Source organism: Sander lucioperca, chromosome 8 (genome assembly GCF_008315115.2).
Source record: "Sander lucioperca isolate FBNREF2018 chromosome 8, SLUC_FBN_1.2, whole genome shotgun sequence".
Taxonomy (NCBI): Eukaryota; Metazoa; Chordata; class Actinopteri; order Perciformes; family Percidae; genus Sander; species Sander lucioperca.
This window is the reverse complement of record NC_050180.1, coordinates 28,896,793-28,918,889: the sequence shown is the minus strand read 5'-3', so window position 1 is coordinate 28,918,889 and position 22,097 is coordinate 28,896,793. Positions and strand designations below refer to the sequence as shown.

At 40.0% G+C, this 22,097-nt stretch overlaps 1 protein-coding gene across 3 annotated transcripts in view; it reads left to right on the top strand.

Moving 5' to 3' along the window:
• The window catches only part of vaspb (vasodilator stimulated phosphoprotein b), a 33,998-nt gene that overhangs the window by 832 nt on the left and 11,069 nt on the right, over positions 1–22,097 (top strand). For all 3 annotated transcript variants that reach the window (XM_036004339.1, XM_036004338.1, XM_031290835.2), the window contains exon 2: positions 18,571–18,742. In XM_036004339.1, the coding sequence (XP_035860232.1) occupies positions 18,571–18,742 (172 nt within the window). The remainder of the gene's footprint in view (positions 1–18,570; positions 18,743–22,097) is intronic.

The window sequence follows — 22,097 nt, the reverse complement described above, 5'->3', positions numbered from 1 at the left end:
AGATTGTTTTTTTTGAGCCGGTCAGATTACAAAAATAGATTTGTTTCAAACACTCCATGTTGGCTATTGTTTTGCTCCTTTGGCTGCTGCAGTTTAGTATTATTGTGCACGTACCTAAACTAAACCGCTATCATGCTAAAATAACGACGATATAAAAACATAAGTGAACAACAGTGTATTCATAACTAAGGTCAGGGTAGTTTATAGAAAATGTGAATGAGACTCAGTGTCCTGCTCAAAGGCACTTCAGCTTGGTGGATTCTCCTCTATACAGGGGGCTCCTTCAGTGACACAATGACCGCTCGGGCCACCATGCCCAGAATACACTTGCTGTTTATATCATGTCATGCATTTCACAGCCACACATTAAACCTATCCCTCTTCTACTATTTTCGCCCTCTGGGAAAACAGAAGTTTGCGCCGGGAACCAAATTTCTCAGTGGAAAGCCCATGTACACAAATTCCACATCCTGTCACAGCCTGTGCAGTTGGCAATTACATGCTTTGAAGCCACGGCTCCTGGCTGGGCCTTTTTTTTTTCCTTCTTCTTTTCCTCACTCCTTAACATTTAAACAGAGCAGCACTCCTCTTATGTCTAGGGACAACTATTGTCTTTTGAGAGCTTGACAGATGCGAGTTTAATTCAGGACCATAAGGTACAGCAGAGTACAGTGGTACAGGGTGGATAACCTGTGTGATTAGTTCTTTATCTCCGATCTATTGCACTGCTCTTACTGTAACAATATATCTTAGCTCAGCACATGGGTTGGTCCAGGGTTTGTATTTGTTTTGCACATATTTGTGCATAGTTACTTTGATTACAGCATGGACAGGAGGCACTTTAGCTGCCTAAAATCCTACAACAATCACAGTAATGCATAAAAAAAAAACCCTTATGAGGCCATTAATTAAGTTAATGCAATGACCAGAAAAGATTACTATGGTAACATACAATACAGAATACGTATGCACTTTAATATGAATGTTATCTAGCAAAGCATAATAAATGATACAATTAGAAGAATTCACTATTTTTCTCCTTTGATATACCTGTGGTGTGGGGGTTATTGCCAGACACAAAGATTCAAAATTCAAAATCCTTTATTAATCCCACAATAAGGAAATTCACAATGTTGCAGCAGCAAGGGATAGCGAAGAAAGTACAAGACACTCTTAAGATAAACACACAATAAGTAAAGAGAAAAAATAGTAAACTGTTGTATTTACAGTATTGTTCACATCACCTTGATAACACTCTCTCACAGGCACTATGGTAAATAATAAAACACTATGGTACCCCGCTATGGTACTAAATTGAATTATTACACATCATACAATAAGATAAGCAAACTGCTTTATTGTCATGTTGCTCAGCTACACTTGAAAAATCCTTCCCCAACCATAAACCAGTGCAGCAACTAGACTGCACCAAACACACTATGTAAATATTAAAGTCTATTACATTTTTGTCTATATTCAGGTTTCATCATGACCTTCAAAGGGGTCTCTCCTAGCTGTTGATAGGTGAAATCTGTCTTGATAATAGTAGGTTACTTTATCTGGATGCTGCTCTTGTTGGCCCTCCATTATGGCCTCAACAGTTGATGCCATCTTGTATAATAGGTAAAGACTGGAATGCAGCTCCACTCATGCTCATTGTCATTTGTGCCTGTGGTATGTGAATGTTGACACAGAAGTGCAGTCAGTTGGTCAAAAGTTCAACAATTTGACCCAGTTGAGAAAAGGTTTCAGTAATGCGTCCTAACTTTAAGCTACCTTTTACATTTGAAGTCAATAGAACCGTCCTGCTATTCCACTCGTACAACGTTATCTCCAATGACCACCTTTAGTGCACACCTGTTGGTTCAAAGCAGATGCTCCTAAATAAAAATCAATGCTAAGATCAGTGTATCAGCATTTCAGACTATCTCATCCTTTGGTTAGGTAGCACAGGAAGTGCACCCATCTGCTTAATGACTCACTGTTATTGTCAGAGGTGACTCCTGTTTCCCACCATGACTCACTGACTGGGTCTCTGTGACTAAAAGACTTATGTCCTATCAGACACCAGCAGTATGGCTGCCTCAGGCTCAAGAATTAAAGCATATGACGTAAGCAGACAGGTGTAATGCATCTGCTTACTAGACGGTTTGCAATCTAACGAGTTTCCTGTGCTGTGTTTAGAAGCTCGAAATGCCTGGAAGCGATGCAAAACTGGGCTCCTCCTCTTTTCTCCTTCCTTACACTCTTGCATGCGCTTTTTATTGATCAGCCTTAAAAGCAAGGAAATGGCCTCCCCCTCAGTCTCCTTTTGTGTGTCGGCTCCAGCTTTTTTCTGCCTAGGCAGTAACTGGAAAGGAATGCAGCTCTAACAGTGATCTTTGCAGTTTTGCTGTCAGTCATATCCTCTTTCTCTATCAGATGTTCAACGTCTTGACCTCATGTCCCAACAGGACAGTAACTGTTGTTTAAGGCATTTAGCAATATTATTGCATATATGTCCTTGTAAGGACAACAAGCTGAAACTCATTGGTGTTGTGATAGCATTGCGTTTATGGCACGATGTTGTGTAATTTTCACAACAGTGTGTGTTGAGATGGGTCTCTACTTGTTCTCCTTCCGTTGCACAGCATTTTTGTTTTCTTTTGAAGTCTGATATCAGTGTATGAGAGTATAAACTGGTTTTCAGCCTGTTGTTACTCCCCAAAATCTATTTAACAATTTAAATTTTAAGCAAAGAAATATTTGTGTACTCCAAGATCCCTTCAATTTTCACTTAAATGCATAGCTAAAGCTATGTAAAACTGCATTTGTCTTAGCAGATGGACACATTTCTGATTCTCCTTTTTATTGTCTTTTGCAAACTGTTTACCTGAAATTACAGCACCTTTAGTGTGAACATAAACAGAGTTTTTAAATTAGTTTTTTAACCAAATATCTCCTAATATCCACACTTACCCCCGCACCCCAGAAGCAATAACAATTTGAGGTAATTGGGGTGTGCTTGTGGGAATTCTTTTCTACAATGGATTAAGAATAAGTACTTTATTTCATGCATCATAAAGAGTTGCATGTTGATATGCTCTTCAAAAGACTCGCTGTACAGTTGGTGTGACAGTGTGTCTAAATGATCACAAAAGCCTGTATGCTTCATCACTCCCCAATCTCCATTATTGAAGTGGTCTTGCCCTGTGAGTTTGTCTCCCAAACCACCCAATCACTGCAACCCCCTCCCCTGAACCAATTTACCCCTCTGGGTCCTCCCACCTCTCATACTCATAAATAGGCCATTATGCCAGCCTGCCTCTTGGATTAGACGCTTTGCTACATGAGTTGCTTAACATACAAAACCTACTATTGTCTATTGGAGACAAATCCAGTTTCCTTGTGGTGGCCGACGTTTTTCTTATTTAATTGTGCTGTTATGTTATATTAGGCAGTTATTAGAGCAGTAACAAATCCAAATTTTGCTGTACAATTAATTGTCTCAGAAATAATTGCGATTTACAATATCATTGTCATAAAACTTTTTTTTTGCTTAAATTAACATAAAATTGACAATAGACCGATTATCCTCATCAATAAAAACAGAGTGTGTTCAATTTCTCTGGCTTAAGGCAGCTACAGCCCAGGATGTTTGGAGTTCCTATGGCAACAAGACAGCTGCCGCTAGCATAGCTTTAGCTCAACGGTCCAACCAATAATCACTTATATAATTACAATTTGGCACATCTAAACAAAATGATCACTTACCATCAATAGTCATACCCCTTAGGACCTTAGCTAATGGTAGCAAACAAGTTGTTATTTACAGATCCCCGTAGAACTGCGCTAGCATAATGAATGACCATTTCCGCTACAGTGCCATCATTTACGGTAACATTATTAATTTAACAAAGCACAATAATAGATGAAATACAGTAGACAGTCTAACTACATTACTAAAACACATATAAAGGTGCTTTGGTGGATTTCTAAAGTTAGAAAGCCGACTTGACTTGCAACTGCAGGTGGGGCGTCCTCGGGTAGGAATCCATAGGATCATGGGGTAGAGTTCTGTGACACTACAGGGTGCACGCAGGTATTGGAAACGTGTTTGAAAATGATGTGGTTAGACAATTATGTAATTGTTACAGGCCTAGCGGTTATGCTCTCTCTGTATGGTATTGTTTCTTTTGTGATCACTTATTTTAAACTTGACTTTTACCCTAACTAGCTTATTGGTCATGCATGCCATACCCATATTTAGTAGTTGTTCACTAAGCTTGGTGCTTTGAAACCGTTGAATCTTTTGTCTCAGGAATTTAAATAAATAATTCAAAAATTTAAAAATAATTCTTAGCGCACCCCTATTATGATAAACATTTTCCTGAAACTCAAATAAGACACCTTTTTAAAGGGTAAAATAACCAGATTGGACTGAGTCTGCTTATGTATTGTGCATTAATACCTGACAAATAATGGTTAATTCATAAAATGTGTGTGAATATTATGTAAACCCAATTATGGCTGGGGAGTTTGCTGGAAGTTATAATGTAACCCTGGTACGTTGAGTGAGCAAACATTTTAGAACTGAATTTGGTGGGGGGCTTTGTTACCTTGTAGGGCTATATTTTTTAAATTAGTTTGGTTGTACTATTCAGTAAGTTACAAAATAGTCTTAAAAACAAAATGAGAAATAATTGTGATAAGATCGTGGATTGTGATTCTGCTTAAAAAAATCGTGATAGGATATTTTTGCCATATCGCCCACCCCAGCTGACACATCGTCTCGGGGTGTATATTGTCATTTCGCCCTAATAAGTTGGCTAATTCAGATTCTAATGGTAAGGTTGTTGCTGGTAAAGATGGAAAACTTGAAGCAAATATTTCTTTGAAGACTGACCATTGTCCAGATAAACATTAGCACGGCCTGAAGCATAGGGAACTACCTGTATTAGTCTAATCTCAAAACTGAGTTGGGTGTTTTCACCTTCCATTCATTTCCATACAGTCTTTTTTTTGGGGGTGCTTTTCCGCCTTTATTCGATAGGACAGCTAGGTGAGAAAGGGGAGAGAGAGAGAGGGGGAAGACATGCAGGAAATCGTCACAGGTCGGATTCGAACGCTGGACCTCTCAGTATATGTGCGCCTGCTCTACCCACTGACCAACCCGGCCACAATTTCCATACAGTCTTGCTACTACCACACCAAATTCCGTTCTCAGAAAAGTAATTTTTCACCGTTCTCCTTTTACATGATTGTTACCGGCCGACCCTTCCCCTTTAAGACAGTTAGCCATGTGGGCAACGTGTATAACGTAACCTTAGTCCGACGGGCTTTGTTATGGGAAGTGAGGCTCTCGGTGTGTAGAAAAGTACCGTAAGCGGCAGCTGCCACTGACACAGTGATGCACATGCTTTTCGATGGGTAATGAAGCTACAGTAGTCATTGTTTTATGTACGCTGCAAAGGCGAACTAAATCACCTGATTAATGCAACTTAACACGACATCTCCCGGCCATTTTTCACCGCAGAAAGCTGCTACCAGCCAGGCTAAAGCTAATATAGTTAGCCTTAAGGCTCTGACACACCAACCCGACGACCGACCGTCGGCAGAAAAGGCAGTTGGACTGATCAGTCTCCCTGAGTTGGTCAAAAAAGTGCCTCGGAACACACCGAAGCGACGCCGACTTGAGCATACGTTCTGCGCGAGACGTAATAAGTCTCCATAACAGCAGGCGGCGCTAATCTGTATTGTCGTCCAAAAAATGAAAACCGGCAGCTGATAGGACGAACGCGCCACGTGGGTCTGGCTTCTCCTGATGGAAGGAATACGATCTTGTATTTTACGAAAATAGTTAACCGAAACGTGTTTCTGAAAACATTTTAAGCGAGAAATAGGCCATGCAGTTGCTGAATCTGTCTTCATTTCAGATCGACAAAGGTCAGTTTAAAAGATTTTCGTCAGATTTTGAGAGGTGTTCGTCATGCTTATCCCGCTCGTCCTTTCCGGTAATTGGTCATTGAGTTTGACTGCCCACTGGCCGATTCAACAAGACAAATCGGCCCAAATGAACGATGACGGCTCCTCCGACTGACACACCAAACAGACTCGGGTCACCGTCTGACAGCCGATAATCGGGTTGGTGTGTCAGCGCCTTAAAGAAACAAGGGGTCTGTCCCAACTAACGTTACGGGTTGGAGAAGCGACGCTGGAAACGTAACGCTAATCTACAACAGAAGTCTGTGTCTTAACGTAATTTACACTGATTTAAGTGTTATTGGATACACAGTGTTTGTTGCTAGTGCGTGACATGCAGGTCTGCATGCACTGCGAACCACCAATCACAATCATTGTTGATCAATTTATCAAACAACCAACGCAGGCCCCGCTAGTCGACCACAACCTGAAATTTAGAGGAAGCAACATGGATGCATTAGTAATATCATTCACTTTAGCCTGGATTGATAGGTCAGTCATCCAGTGTATTTCTACCTGATTTCCCTCTCCAAAATAACTTTAGAAGAGTAGTCACAGTGCCAGTGTCACTGCAGTGTCACAGTGTGTTTGTAAAGCATTAAAGACTTTAATGCTTTACAGACATTTTCTTCGAAACCTCTTCAAACCATTCTTTGTTGAACTTTAATTTAAAGTTCAACAAAGACTGGTTCACATTAGAAAAGCTCCTTTTTTAATTTTTATTTTCTATGTTGATGCACTCCCCTACAAAATCACAGCAGTAGTCGAGAATGATTTATTATTTCCAAGTAGAGCTATTTATGTCATCTTGTAAAAATTAGTCTTTTTTTCATATCACAATATATATTCGCAGGAAAAAAATATATCAATGTCATTTTTTACAATATCGTGCAGGCCTACTCCACATCAAATGTTGATGTTTTTGTTTTCTTTACAACATAGACAAGCACAGCAACAAAAAACGGAACAGACAGCATGCACAAACAGCGCACACAAACAGAGCAATCGCACATAGCCACCCCCCACCCCCCCTCCCCACAACAAAGGGATCACAACAGTTATGTTAAATTAATACAAAATCGAGATGAATGTTGTATATAAGTATGTAAATGTATGATACATTCTGCATCCATATACACATATGATGCACTAGAATACTAAAATTATATATGTGCACATGAGCACGGCTTTACACAATAATGAATAAACATAAAATATGAATAAATAAATTTATAAAAAAAAAAAAAAAAAGGGTGGCACAGCCACAGTAACAATCAAGTCAGTTCATCACTCCCTCCATCACTTCATGTACTTTCATTTTCCAGGAAATTATAAAAAAAACTCTCCAAATACTCCAAAAACCTATCGATCGTGTTTTTTGTGAAATAACTTCTCTTTTCCAGTGCCAGATAGGAAGTCACTCCGTTTAACCATTCAGAAATACCACAGACAGATGGGTTTTTCCATGACCTAGCAATGCACCTTTTAGCCTCCAAAAGACACTTGCCAATTAAAGATTTTTCCATCATTAGTTATCACAAAATTAAATATTTAGGATACTTAACTTAGGATCAGTAGGCATCACCTTGCCAAGCGTACAACCTGCACCGATCTGTTTTTAACTGAATATTCTCTGGTCCAGCTCAGCTTCAAACACCGAATTCATCAGAACATTAGCATGTTCACTACCAAGCCTGTTTGTAATCTTTAGCAGTTTAGATAACACACTTGACTGTCCTGCCGTTACAGATCTGAACTAACCACAGAAAGTTGCCTCATTCATGGACTCACGGCGGTGTGCCGCTGCAGAATGAATACAGGGAAAACACAATGGCTATTTGGCATTCAAAAAAGATTTCTGACTGGGGTTCCTATTGGCCTGGCGGTCCACCAGGACTATACAATTATAGGGGTAACATGACTTATCTTCTAGCCATCAAAAACGTTAAATAGAGCAGGACAAACAGCAGTGGCCGAATGAAGTGAAAGACCAAAACCCTGTGGTCTTTTTGCATTAGCCAAACTGAAAGTGACATCATCCCAGCTAAAGGAGAGCCTGGGTCTAACAACATAGTGAAACTAAAGCTTGTTGTGGGCAGAAGTGCTGTAGTGATATATTGTATGGTCAGCACTGCTAATGGGCACAAAGATACATTGGGTTCATCAGGGGTCCACTGCTTAATGGAGCGTAATGGATGCCAGTTGGTATAAAAATTGCTTTATGCTGTCAGCCATCTTAAGCATTCCTGTCTTTCAGGTCCTCAGATCTTAACTTCACTTATCTGGTATGATGTTGATTGCTGATACACAAAGGCTGCATTAGATAAAACAGTATTGAAGGAAACCCAGCAGATTATTTGCTGGGCAGCAGTTTCCTTATATTATCATTAGGCACCACTTACACTCTGGGTTGTTTATAACTAAACAGAAAAGGCCAGGCTTGAAAGGAGAACCTGTTTTGACTTCTTCAGTTAAAGACTGAACCATTTTCTGCATGGGTGACACTTTTTTCCATGATTAGCGATGCACATAATTATGTTTATAGACACAGTTGTTGCTCCTCCCACTCCGTCTGATCATTCTGTCTAAATGGCAGTGGTTATCATATATATATATATATATATATATATATATATATATATATATATATATATATATATATATATATAAATAAAAATAAAATTAAAAACTGAGATATCTAGTGGCTCTTATTGTGGCATTCCTGTTGACTTTTTTTTTTATTGAATCAAATCGTGACCGAACATGAACGATCAAGTCCTTTGTTTGCATTTCTTTAAATCAATCACAATCGTCTTGGGGGGGTGGGGTCGCTAAGCTCCGGACTCAGCGATGCTGGCTCTGCAAAATGGTCTCGGGAAGGAACTTGTTTTGGTGGAACATTTGCACCCCGCAAAAGACAACGCTACATACAATATTAAATGAAGTTAACCGTTAACATACACAATACAGTAACTGTATTGTGCGAGCTATTTAAATTAGCTGGAATTTGCCCTTACCAGTGTATTGCCGTGTGTACTTCGTCCAATCCTCTCCATTCGCTCCCAAAACGTCCCAGTTACATAGTAAATTCCGTATTCCAATCCATATTTTCTTCAAAACCTTCGATTTTTAGCGTGTAACTTGCAAACTCGAAGTTTGTTGTTGTTTCCCGAAGTGAACGGAGTTTGAGAACGGCAGCACACAGAGAGCAGAAGGTGAGGGACATCCGGCGTGTGAGCCATGTGTGGATGTCAGGCAATTATCCTGGAACTGTACTTCTGTTGATCCAGACTAGTTACCAGGTAACAGGCCTTATTTGTTGTTGGCAGCAAAGCTTTCACATGTGAGAAAAAAAAAGTAACTTGCAAAGGTCTGCAAGAGCGCTCAAAGTCTTTATTACAGTTTGTTTGCCATAATGAACTTGGTGTTCTGCTGATGGAATTGGGCTTCGTTTGTGTAATGCATTGTACAACTATTATCTAAGTAGCCACTATCTCTGCAAAGTAGACTAATGTAAGGTCAAAGTCTACTCACTCATGCCACTCAATGAGTGAGAAGCAGAAATTATGATTCGGTGTTGTCTTCTTATGTTTTGTCATCTTTGGGCTCAGAGTTGAGGGAAGACGCGTATTCTCTAGTGTAAAGGAATTTGTGTACAAGCCAGGCAGAAAAGTAGACCTGCCTCATCCTTGGATGTGTCGAGGAGGATGTGCTCCAACCTGTAAAAGGAATTGAGCTCAGTGAAGAGGACAGAGGTGAGATGGTTCCAAATATGGGCACTGAGTGTGTCAGTCCCCACCCCCCCAACACACACACACACACACACACACTCTCAACTCCCCCACACTGCCTCACAAGCAGGAAGGAATTCATCTCCACTCTTGAAGTGGTCACATAACAAAATTAAAGTTCTTGGCCAAACGTCTGTTCAACTTTTCCAAAATGCTGGGTAAACGATGCCAGGCAAAGGATGAGTCAGTGCTCGAGGAATGCGGAGGGGTTTTCTTAGTAGAGGAGTTTTAGCTGAAGATGTGTGACTCCATTCAGACAAAGATATTGAGAAGGAATGCTTAAGAATAGCTGAAATAGCGATGCCTGTTTCTGTGTTGCTGACTCGTGGAGGCAGAAAGCAGTAGCCTGCAGCAAATGCATGTGTGTGTGTGTGTCTATTTATGTGCTTTAGCAGCATGCTCAGACCTATGTGAGAAGAAACCGGCTGAGAACCACAAAGAAGTTAGCAAAGGAATAAGGCAAATGAGGTCTATTAGAGATCTCCTTTTCTTGCATAACCTTAGTCTAAAAGCTTTCAATTTTTTATTCAGCCCTTACTGTTGTGGGTAGGACAATATAGTCAAAAAACAACTCACTTTCCAAAAGTCTAAAATGTATTTCATTCAACCTCCGAAAGTCCTGTTTGCCCTGTGAATTTGTTCTTTAATTTCCTTGTTATAGGTTATACATTTTTAACTGTCAGTATTTCAGCAAAGAGGAAGAAAACCTTTTTGTTTCTTTTTTATATGAAAACAGCAGAATCCTCAGAATAATTTGCATGTGTTTAGATTCCTGTTTGTGTTTTATATTTGAAAAAAGAAGCTGCATCAATGGGGAGTTTATTTTTGGGTCCAGGTGTTGGGTCACATATTAACATTATAGGACAGCTGGAACTGCACTTTGCAGTTTGAAAGCTTATCTTGCACCTACTTTTACAGTCTGTGATAGTCGCTAAACATTGACATGAGAAACAAACCGGTTTCATGAAATGTATGTTGTTCAGAAAGGTTGATTTTTGGAGTCATGTGGGCCCAGCTGAACATCCCTGACAGCCATTTACGTGGCCTGAGGGTGGTTTGAGGACAGTGTACTGTCAGATGACCAGGCCAGCGTTAACAAGCTATTGTTTGGACTTTCCATGTCCGAGTCAGCATCAGAGGTCAAGTACTTTACCACCATCATGACCTCAGTCCGGTGTGTGCAATGAGGCTGCAAAACACTTATTTCAAAGGACAATTCAGTCTCTCTTGCATTATGGTAATAGCTAACAAGCAAATGTTCTGATGCCACACTTGATTAACCGTGCATTGCAGCTTGGGTTTCATAATATTGTATGCAGTGTATGCATTCCTTTGCTGGCACATGTTGTGTTTTCCCATGTTGCCTCTTTGCAACAAACACTTTCTTTTCTCACTTCTGTTTGCAGTCCAACGTGACTTTCCCACGTGTGTCTGGTGTCACCCATCCAGGTGCTGTGGTAGAAAGGGCAAGTTTCACCCTTCACTTATAAATGAGTTCTGGATATATATATCTCTATCTCTATATATAGATAGATAGATAGATAGATAGATAGATCTATATATATATATATATATATCTCTCTCTCTATATATATATCTCTCTCTCTCTCTCTCTCTCTCTATATATATATATATATATATATATATATATATATATATAGAGAGAGAGAGAGATAGATATTATAACATATTAAAATATTAAAATCTTATGATTTTGCTCAAATAAAGATACACATCTGCAGATAGGATGGAATGATTTTTTTTTTTGATTTGCAGTATTGTTTTCTGTTTACCTTAAGATAAAAAAGAAAAAACAGGAATTCACCTGTAAATGATCACTGGAAAAAACACAAAGCATTTTTCATGTACACATTATATAGAGGCCTTTTTTTTTTTTTTTTTTTAAACAATATCAATATTTATCATGCGTGACTATCATCTGTGGAATGCTGTCTTTATTTTTATCAGGCCGTGAAGAGGAGGAGGAAGTGGTTTAATACCCACAGACATTATTAAGTGACTGTTTCTCAGTCCCTGTCTGGTTTTAATGTGACATTTAACTGTAAGGGAAGAAAGAAAATATGTAATGAATCATTGTTTGTTCATCTAAGGTGCAGCATGGCCACCTGTGGTTTACTAATTTAAATATGACACCGGTTTGTTATGTTTCATAATTGACCATGAGTGTGTGTGACTCAATTATGAAAACTGTAAAAAAACAAAGTTCTATTGATGACACATGATGCTGCATGGATATTATTGTTTGATTGCACTAGCTTGCTGTGTGTGTGAAAATGAGTTACTCCTGCAGGTTTCAGTCTTCCCTGCTGTATTTTATTTATTTTTTTACCACAGATAAAGACACTTATTCCTGGAGGCAAGACTAACTCGAAAAGCCTGAACATCATTAAAAAATGATAGTTGGCTGTTGTGAGGGCAAAAAAAAAAGGTTTTTCATATAGTGGTATTATGAACCACTGGAGGAGAAAGAAGCCTGACGAATTAGCAGGGACAGTGAGCCAGGAATGGACGCAGAGACAAATGGTATTACTTGGTGTCTAGACAACACTGTGTAACTTCAGTGTGTTTTGTGTCAGCCTTAAAGGGTAACTACCTTTTTTTTTTTTTTCAACCTGGACCCTATTTTCCTATGTTTTTGTGTCTAAGTGACTGATGGAAACGACAATCTTTGAAATTGGTCCAGTATTAAGCAAGATCGCTACAGTCGGCTGTAAGTTAATAGGGCAGTTGTCCAGCTTGTATTTACCTTCACAAAAGTGCTCGTTTTGCCACTGACAGGCTCAGATTAATATTCGAAGTGTCTGACAACATTATGGAAAGGATTCCTTCAGAGATAGACCTTTAAAACCTCTTTGAGACCTTTTTTGTTTAACCAGAAACAGCTCTGACGTCGCTAGCGCTAAACCCACCAAACTCCATTTAAAAAAGCAATACTTTTAGCGTGTATAGAGCCAACATATTTTCACATGTAAATTGATAAACTATGTGTTTATTTCAACCAAGACTAGAGTTGTGATGGTTGGAAAAGTGGAAAGACGACCCAAAACGGCTTTTCATAGTTTTATTTTGTTTCGGTCGACTTTGAATGAAGTGTATTTTACGATGCTAAAATGTTTATTTACATGAAGTCTGGTGGGTTTAGCGAAAGCGATTTCGCGGATGTTTTTATGTATAAAAAAAGGATCTTACTCTTACATAGAAAGATCGACCTCCTTAGAAATCCTGTCCATAATGTTGTCAGACACTTAGAATATTAATCTGAGCCTGTCAGTGGCAGAATGAGCACTTGTGTGATGGTAAATACAAGCTGGACAATTGCCCCATAACTTACATTGCTTGTTTCGTTTCTTGCTTAATACTGGACAAATTTCAAAGATTGTTGTTCCCATCAGTCACTTAGACATAAAAACGGTAGTTACCCTTTAAGGCTGATGTTATGTGTGCTATTTGGCTAAGTAAAACTGTCTTATGATACACAGGATGAATGTACTCTTATCCATTTGACTATATGTTAGGGGCCTTCTTATCCCTGAACCAAATATAAATATGAACTGCCGCATTATGTAATCTATATCTCTGCAAGAATGCCACCGAAGAGACATCTCTTGACAGATCTTGGTTAAATCATTTGAGTCTGAGAGAATGGTGAGGGAATTAGGGGAGAGTGGGAGAGGAGCGTGGTGGGAGGGTCAGGTTAATGGAGGAGGGAAGAGACAGAGCCACTGGGCCTGACTGTACTTGCCAGCACATTTTGGGGAAAAGCTCTGAGAGCACAGCCTTATACAGACATTTCCAAGAGAGCGTGTGCCCCGGCCGTGCACTGCGGTTTCCTGTTAACCCCTTGCAGCCCGAGAAACCACAGAGGGATGAGGAACTCAATGTGGCTGTAATAACGACAAGCGAAGACAGACTGGGTTCAGTTTGTTTTTTTCAAAGTATACCTGCAATTTGAAATATCACTCTGGTGATCTTTACTGTGCTTGAGTCCTCCGTTGAGAAGTCCTTAGTGTGAGGTATTTGGTGGCTCAAATCCCTACCAGAACATCAGCTAGTGACCTATTTGTGCTTAAGAGAAAACCTATTAAGCTAAGTGACCATTTGACTTGGCTCCACAGTCAGCGTCTGTGTCCTCACTAGTAAACTGGTGGTCCTAGTCCGAGGAAGGACAGAAATAGATAGTTTATGACTGCGCCTGTCGTGGTTCATTCCAGTACTAAAAGTCAGTCCAGTCAAATCCAGCTGTGGGTCTTCTGCAGCCTGTTACACCCAGTGTACCGGGTCAACACATGGACACGTGTTGGCAGAATGACAGGTGCGAGAGCTGCGCAGGTCCTCGTCTTTATGTGTGTGTGCCACACGCGCTTTTAGCGTCTCAGCGTCCATAGTTCTATCAATAATGCAGCTGCTTCGTCTCACTCCTGAGCCCTCGCTTTCTCTGCTATTAAATATGCATCCATTTCCCGGTCCGAAGTCTCTGCCCCCTCCCAGTTCCCTTAAGCCCTCTCTGCGGGACAGACATCAACAGCATGCTTGGTGCAGATGAGATCAGAGAACGCTGCAGTATTTATCCATCCAACCCGAGGTAGCTTTAACCTGCTCACAGTGACCGATGGGCATTAAGTGTGCATTTAAGGCCACTGTCAATGTTAAGCCCATTTCCAGAGTGCTTTCTCGCCCTTGTAAAAATCCTTTCTTTATTCGCTTTTGTCAAAATATTTGTGACTTAGTTTTCTGGGTATGTGTAGCTTTTGTTCCCTTCATTTAAGTTCAAATATTAAAACCACATATCCAAGATATTGCAAACAACCTGTAGGGATGTGTACATCCACTTTGACCTTGTCAAACTGAGAATTAAAAATCATAATTCTCGAAAGTAATTGATTTCAAAATACAATTGAGTGTTGTTGTTTTTTTCAATTATTGAACACCCTCAGCATAAGAGCCCAAACCATATTGACATTTGAGTTACAAACGTACTATAATGATATATCGGCATAAACACTTAACATACAAAACATTTAGTTTTTCACAAAGTTTTTTTAAAATAATTTTGACCAAGATATGTGCTTGGACATTGTACATTGCTATTTGGCGGACAAAGTATGTGATTGGCACATAGTTCTAAGTTATCTCAAACATATCTCTGCCATTTCTGACATGCAATTTCTTGTTATTTATCAGTTTAGATAGAGCTGCTATAAGCTAAAATCGGCCATTATACTGTATAGGCCTGACCTACTTAGCATAGACTTAAATAACCTCTCTAAAATGCTTTGCTTTCATTCCACATTGCAACTCTATCTGTATTTATTACACTTTTTTTTATATTCGAAGTCCTTTCTCGCTCAGCACTTCTCACCTGTCCAAACATTGTCTGAGAATAGATCCCTCTTCATTACAAGTTACGACTGATAGTTTAATAAAGTATTTGTCTGTTTGACCAGTTGAAATACAAACAAACATGACTTGTTTGTTGCCAAAATATAGGAAACATAAGTAAAGTGCAGGACATCTGCAAAAATCTCTCTAGCTACAGATTGCCAGAAAGCATACAGGAGAGGAAGTTACTATGAAAAATTCGACCAGCATTCACTGTGGCACAATTATTATAATACGTGTGCCAAGTAACACAATTGCAGGAAGGCACTTTGAAGTTTATAGAATACACTTTTCTATGACAACCCCCCTGATGTGTTGTGAAATGTTAACTACTTTTAGAAAATATAGGACCTATGTATATGTGTGTGCATATTGATTGTTCAGGCTGAGGCAGTCCTTATTAGGCAGTGTTGGCAGCAGGAAGTGGGTTGTGGCTTTGGTGCTGTGTCACAGGAAGTAACAGATTGTATCACGGGCGGGACAGATGGAGGGAGAGGTGGAAGACATGGATTCTGGGACTATGGGGAGAGCATAGGGGCACAAATAAGGAGAGGAGGGGGAGGAATGGAAAAAAAAAGCAATTGTCAGTCAGCCACCTTTGTTCCTCTCTGGCTGTGTTCCTCTCTACCTTCTGAACTTGTTCCAATTTCTTCATACGTCAAAATACCTGTGTATGAGGTATTTGAATGGGCCATATTTGTTGTGGTGTTCTTTTCTACAATGAACAATTAGATTATCTTTATGCAGACACTCTGTAACCTCTAACATGGCTATCTAAACATGCATTCCTGAATGCGTTGTAACTTGTGTGTATATATACTGAACTATAAATAAATGTTTGGTCACTGATCTCATAGCACATACTTTCTTGAGAAGTGTGTGGAGGTGGAGGTTGATGTAGAACAGGTGGAAGACCCTAGAGCCTTGTCTCTTTGGAGGAGCTCGGCACAACTTCCCATCTTTGTCAGCCTCTATTGTTGTCTTGCCTCCCATCTTGTTTGGCATCAAACTAATCTCTTTTTCTCCTCTCAAATCAACACTTTGTTGCATATACAAGAGGTAGGATAAGGGTATAGGAGGTCCTAATCTTTAAACAGTCCAGAGTGTGGTGTTGTTCTCTGTGATAAGGTCGGACAACTTTCCAGACATTATATGCATTTCAGGAACTCCTAGCCTGGTTGACACCAGACCCTTCTCAGTTGTAACTGAGAGTGGGTCTGGGGAACGTTCATTCACAGCCCATTTCCAAAGGGGCGTCACCAACGGACGCTGCTCAAATGCCTCTGGCGCAATTGGATAGTCCTTCAACCAATCAGACCAACGATCCGGGTGACGTAGCAGCTACAGCGGCATCAACGGGTTGCTGCGCTTCGGTGGCCATCATGTTGAATGTAAACAAAAAGCTGCTTGCCGTCGCTGTGCTATCGTCATCGTGTAAAGCCCGCCTCAACGGTTGTGATTGGTGCCTTGATTTGGAAAAATTGGAATTGGGCTTGGCCAGACTGACTTGCAGAGCAAATCTCAAATTTGCCGGAAGTTCGTCAGGGTTTTCCCAGGCTAAGGAACTCCACCATCAGCAACACTTAACATGTAAACAAATTACACTGTGATCCATCAGGTGTATCTTTGTATCCTACCACACTTTCAGAAGCACTGTATTGTGACAGTGTGAGACCTTGAGTTGAAGCCTGGCTAGCCTGGAAGAACTGGCTCTCATCTCTAAAATCGTGTTTTTAGTGTGTTTGTGTACATCCTGTCTCCAGTTTCTCCTTACCTCTTCTCCTTGTGTTTTTCTTTCTTCCTTTCCAGCTGCATCCCACACTACATACCATAATTTAATAGCATTTAAAAGTGGTCAAATAATATATATTAACTTTGTCTTTAGTTCAAATTAAAGATTTGTTTCATTGCATTATATTAATAAGCCTGTAATCTGATATTGCATTTGTCATTAGATATTTCATAAATTGATAGCAAAATCATTTCAGCTCTTTTATACTTGTACATACATACTGTAAGTGTGTATAATGTGTTGGATTCACCAGAACTTCAGTTTGTATCAACGACTTTCCAGGTCTATCTGTTTTACAATTAAAAAGCTACTTGCAACAGAATCCTTGAATGTTAGAAAGGTGAACTCATTGAACAAGTAACAGATTAAGTATTTGGGGATAATTTAATTTTAGATTCTCAGTTAACTTTTAATAGTCATGCTAAAAAGATTTGTAAAACGTTTAAGGCTAACCTTTTTTAACCTGTTTTAAGATGGTGAGAAATTGCTTGACATCTGACTGTGCCTTGCTTTATCAAATATGTCCTTTGGTCTGGCTGCCTGGTCGCAGGTCAACCAGTCTGTAATTAAATCCACAGAGTGTCTTAACAAAATGTTGGACATAAAACAAAATGGGTACAATTATTGCATCGCATTTTAAGTAAATACAACCTTTTTGCAAACTTTATTGATTTTAACTATGTAATGCTTGTGTTCAAATGTTTAAATAGACTTGCTCCTCAGCCTTATTACAAATACATCACGAGATTACAGAACTTTAACAGATCCACCAGAACAGCTTCAAGTGGCAAGTCCCACTCTGCAAAACATTTTTGCTCCAACAGCTTTTTCTATGAAAGGAACTAAGTCCTAGAACTTGCTACCCGACCACTTGAAATTTGCTGCAAACGTCACCACTTTTAAGAGAGAGACCAAATTGTGGTTCATTTTTTACTTCACTGTTCTAATCTTAGTTTCATAAAAGCCCTTCTAGCATTCTACCTTCTGCATCTGCTATTAACACTATGATACTTACATCGGAGTGTTTTCAGTTTTGTCTATGTATATATGAGTCTTTGTCAGCATCTTTTAGAGATGGCCTTGAATATTTATTAATCTCTATAGATCTTCAGGCCTGTCACAAGAAAGAATAAACCAAAACCTGATTTTGTCAGCTCAGTGTGCAATCATTACAACAAACCCCTGTTGATTCATCTTTGTGGCTATATTTTTTACAGTTGCCAGTACTTCCTGCTCTGATGTGCATGCTTTGCTTAAAAGCATCTTTCTCTTTTTCATGGCTACATGTAGGAGATGTCACCTCTCAGAGCCTTAATACATATAATGAGATTTGTCTCATACTGTTTTTGTCTTAAATTTAAAGCTTGCTTGCCGGTACCTTTTTTTTGAAAGAATAACGCATCAAATGTGCTACAGATGGAAATTAGCCTTTGGGCTATAATCTGGCACTTTTTACGTGTACTTCTGTATATGTTCATCAAATGTGCATTGTCCTGAAATAATAAACTAAACTAAACTAAATCTCACATTTACCAACTGTACCCAAGTGTGATTTTTCACAAGTCCCAAGTGCGATATCAAAACTGAACTCAAATTAATGTTCTTTCCTTGCTCTTTGTCTTCCAGTGAGTCGAGTATTTGCCAGGCTCGGGCCACTGTGATGATCTATGACGATGGCAATAAGAAGTGGCTGCCAGCGGGCGCTGGACCCCAGTCCTTCAGCAGAGTCCAGATCTATCACAACCCTTCCACCAATGCCTTTAGGATAGTGGGACGCAAGATGCAGACGGACCAGCAGGTATATCTGCTAGCTTTTCGTGTGTGTGTGTGTATTTGTGTCTAATGTGGCTCATGGGCGCCTGTAGTCTCCTGTAAGTACCTAAGGGTGTATGAGTAAGCAAGTGTGAGACAGTCTCTTTGTATATGTGCCCTTTCATTCACCTTATCACCATTTTCTGATGCCATACACACTAGAGCTAAGTGACTATATAGAAAACATTTACTCTATATACTATGATAATATAATCAGCAATACCTAAGAAGGCATCATTGTCAATTGCTCTGTGGTTTTATTCCTTATTTTAAGTGCCTTCATTTTGTCAATTGTTTACTAAGTATATATCACAGCCTGAACTGTGTACCAGCAAGACATTTAATGCAAGTACGGCCAGCTCCATTATTGCACATAAACTGATGACCTTTTAAACTGTATCACCAGAGTTTACAGCTTCACTGTTTCAGCTTAAAAATAACACTACCGGGCGCCCGGATAGCTCAGTTGGCGCCCATATATAGCGGTTTGCTCCTCGATGCAGCGGGCCCGGATTTGACTCCAACCTTCGGCCCTTTGCTGCATGTCATTCCCCCTCTCTCTCCCCTTTCATTTCTTAAGCTGTCCTGTCAATAAAAGCCTAAAAATGCCCCAAAAATAATCTTTAAAAAAACACTACCTTGCCGTCCTCTCCACCCAACTGAACACACTTTATTAGCTTAGAATTATGGCAACAATTGCTAAACACGCTGCAAACCCACGGTCCTCTCTTCCCAATTACAGCCCCCCTCTCTTGGCTTAAACTAACTCACCGTTGTTGGCTACGGCCGCTGAACAGGCTACACGTTGTAAACAGCCGTGGCCCGCTTGGCTGGTCCTCCAGTAACGTTACTAACGAGCTAGCTAGCAGTTAGCAGGGTTAGCATGGCGCCGTTAGCCAGGACCAGTTGGGATCACTTTACTGGCTGTGTCTGTATTGTTTTTGCAAGTAACCAACTCGGTTACTCTAGCTATATAATTCATTGTGAGTATACAAATGTTGAAATTACATAAAATGCCCGTCCCTTGCAGCCGTGATAAATTAGCTACCTGTTCAGGAGGAAATTAGCCAACTCGGCGTCCTTTTGGGCTCTAAACTGTCTATCTTTCAAATGCATCTCGATAATTACCCAGGGTTTGTTACGTTCCTGGTCACGCAACTGTTAGAAACATGCCGTTTTTTTAGGTCGGGTAGAATTTCGTTTGTTTGCTGCTTTCATGGCTGTACTAATGTTACAGCTGTAGCACGCTGGATTTACGTTCTTACGGGTATATCTGGCAACCCGGCCTGGCTGTCAAACTGGGCAGTTAATAACAACACACAGGCCAAAACACAAAGAAATTCCGTCATGGAATGGAAATTTGAAAAGAAGAAAATACTGGCATTAGCATTGCTGTCAGAAAATATAGTGTTTCAACTTAGCATGTTTCCTTAATATCTGATGACGCATTGGGGTCATTTTTATGATTTATTACAGTAAATATATTACATATTGGACCCTTTAAAGGGGTGGTTCAGAATTTTGGACATAGGACCTCATTTCCAAGTTAGCCAGTGTTTTATTTATCAGTGGAGACCGTTTTCAACACTTTTCATCCAGTCCTTCCAGTTGCAGAGTTCGCTGGTGCTTGGCTAGCGCAAGTCAACAGTATCTGCTAGCCTGCCACTAGAAACAGTCTTACCCACTCCACAGTACACCCGAGGCAAATAAATTATAACGCCAGACTATCGATGTAAATGTCTGTGTTGATAGAATAATGTTAGAAATAAAACTACCCTTGCATCGCATTGCAAAAGTTATACTTTGTTCCCTGTAGTTGGTAGCATAGGCTACAGCAGCGGCGGAGTGATATTACCTAGGCTACCGAGGAAGCCGGTTTCCATGACAATCACGCAAGTTTATTTATCTGCCGCTGCAATTTGCATGTAAACTGTCCGAGCTTACATGACTTTTCTGTCAGCAATTACCTAAAGTTAGCGGTTAGCCCAGCCAGGTATCTACCAAGAGTGTAGCTATACAGTTAGCTAACGTTGTCACTCTCCACAATGCATTGAACTGTAACGTTATCTCCACTAACGTTGTCAGTCTCAATCTATCAGTAGCAGCTAGGCTAACGTTATGAAAGGGGCTAGCTTTATTAGCTGGAGTAGCCTACCAAAAGTTATTACCTGTTCATCAGTAGCTAGCTGTTGGTGCATCTGGAAAGACGGATGGAACTTGTGTAGTAACTTGTGGTCCTTTAGATTGCGGGGTTTTTCAAAGTCGTCTGGTCTAAAATTATCACTACACATTTGCCACTTGAGTAGAGTCTCCGCCTTGGTGTCCAAGCCAGCAGCAAGAAGCCACAGTTGGTTCCTTTCTGGATCTCCCAATGGAAATTTGTGGAAACTTTGTGGTGCCCATCTGTTTGGTTTATTTTTACAATTTCTAAATGCACACTGAATCACCATGTTGTTGCCTAGTCCTTAGTTTCCAATCCAATGCTTCAATACCAATGTACTAGGCTACTACTAGGTGTCCCGACTGTAGTGCGCTTCTCTGTTTACTTTTCGGCGCAGTACTACTAACCGGAGCAAAGTAAAATTCTGCCGCTGCTGAGAAACTAGTCCCTCAAAATGTAATGCGATCATTGAGATGTAAGGGTAGTTTTATTTCTAACATAATTCTATCAACACAGACATTTACATCGATAGTCTGGCGTTATCATTTATTTGCCTCGGGTGTACTGTGGAGTGGGTAAGACTGTTTTTGGTGGCAGGCTAGCAGATACTGTTGACTTGCGCTAGCCTAGCACCAGCGAACTCTGCAACTGGAAGGACTAGATGAAAAGTGTTAAACGGTCTCCACTGATAAATAACACACTGGCTAACTTGGAAATTAGGTCCTATGTGTAAAATTCTGAACCACCCCTTTAATGTAAGGAGTGAGAAATCCTGAGGCGCCCTGGATTTATTGCTGAAATCTCTTAACTTGACAGGACGCTTCTGTTCATTTTGTCGTGTCAGTAGCCGTAGTTAACGTCTGTGTTTTTGTGCTTTGGGAATGAGAGAACATAGAACAATCCTGCAATTGCTTGAGAGGAAGCTGGAAAACGATAGCATGCTTACAGATGAGCTTCATGTTTTTTGATTGTGTACAACTTACTTTACTAAGCTTGTGTTTTAATTATAATATGGTACTGGTCTGAGTACAACTAATGGCATTTATTAGGGATGGTTAGCATGTAATGAATACGCTATCAAGACATATATCCTATATTGTCAGGAGCTTGAAAATATCAAGATCATATTAGTTATATTGCCCAGCCACACAACACGGCACATGTTGGGTTTTGTTCTTTA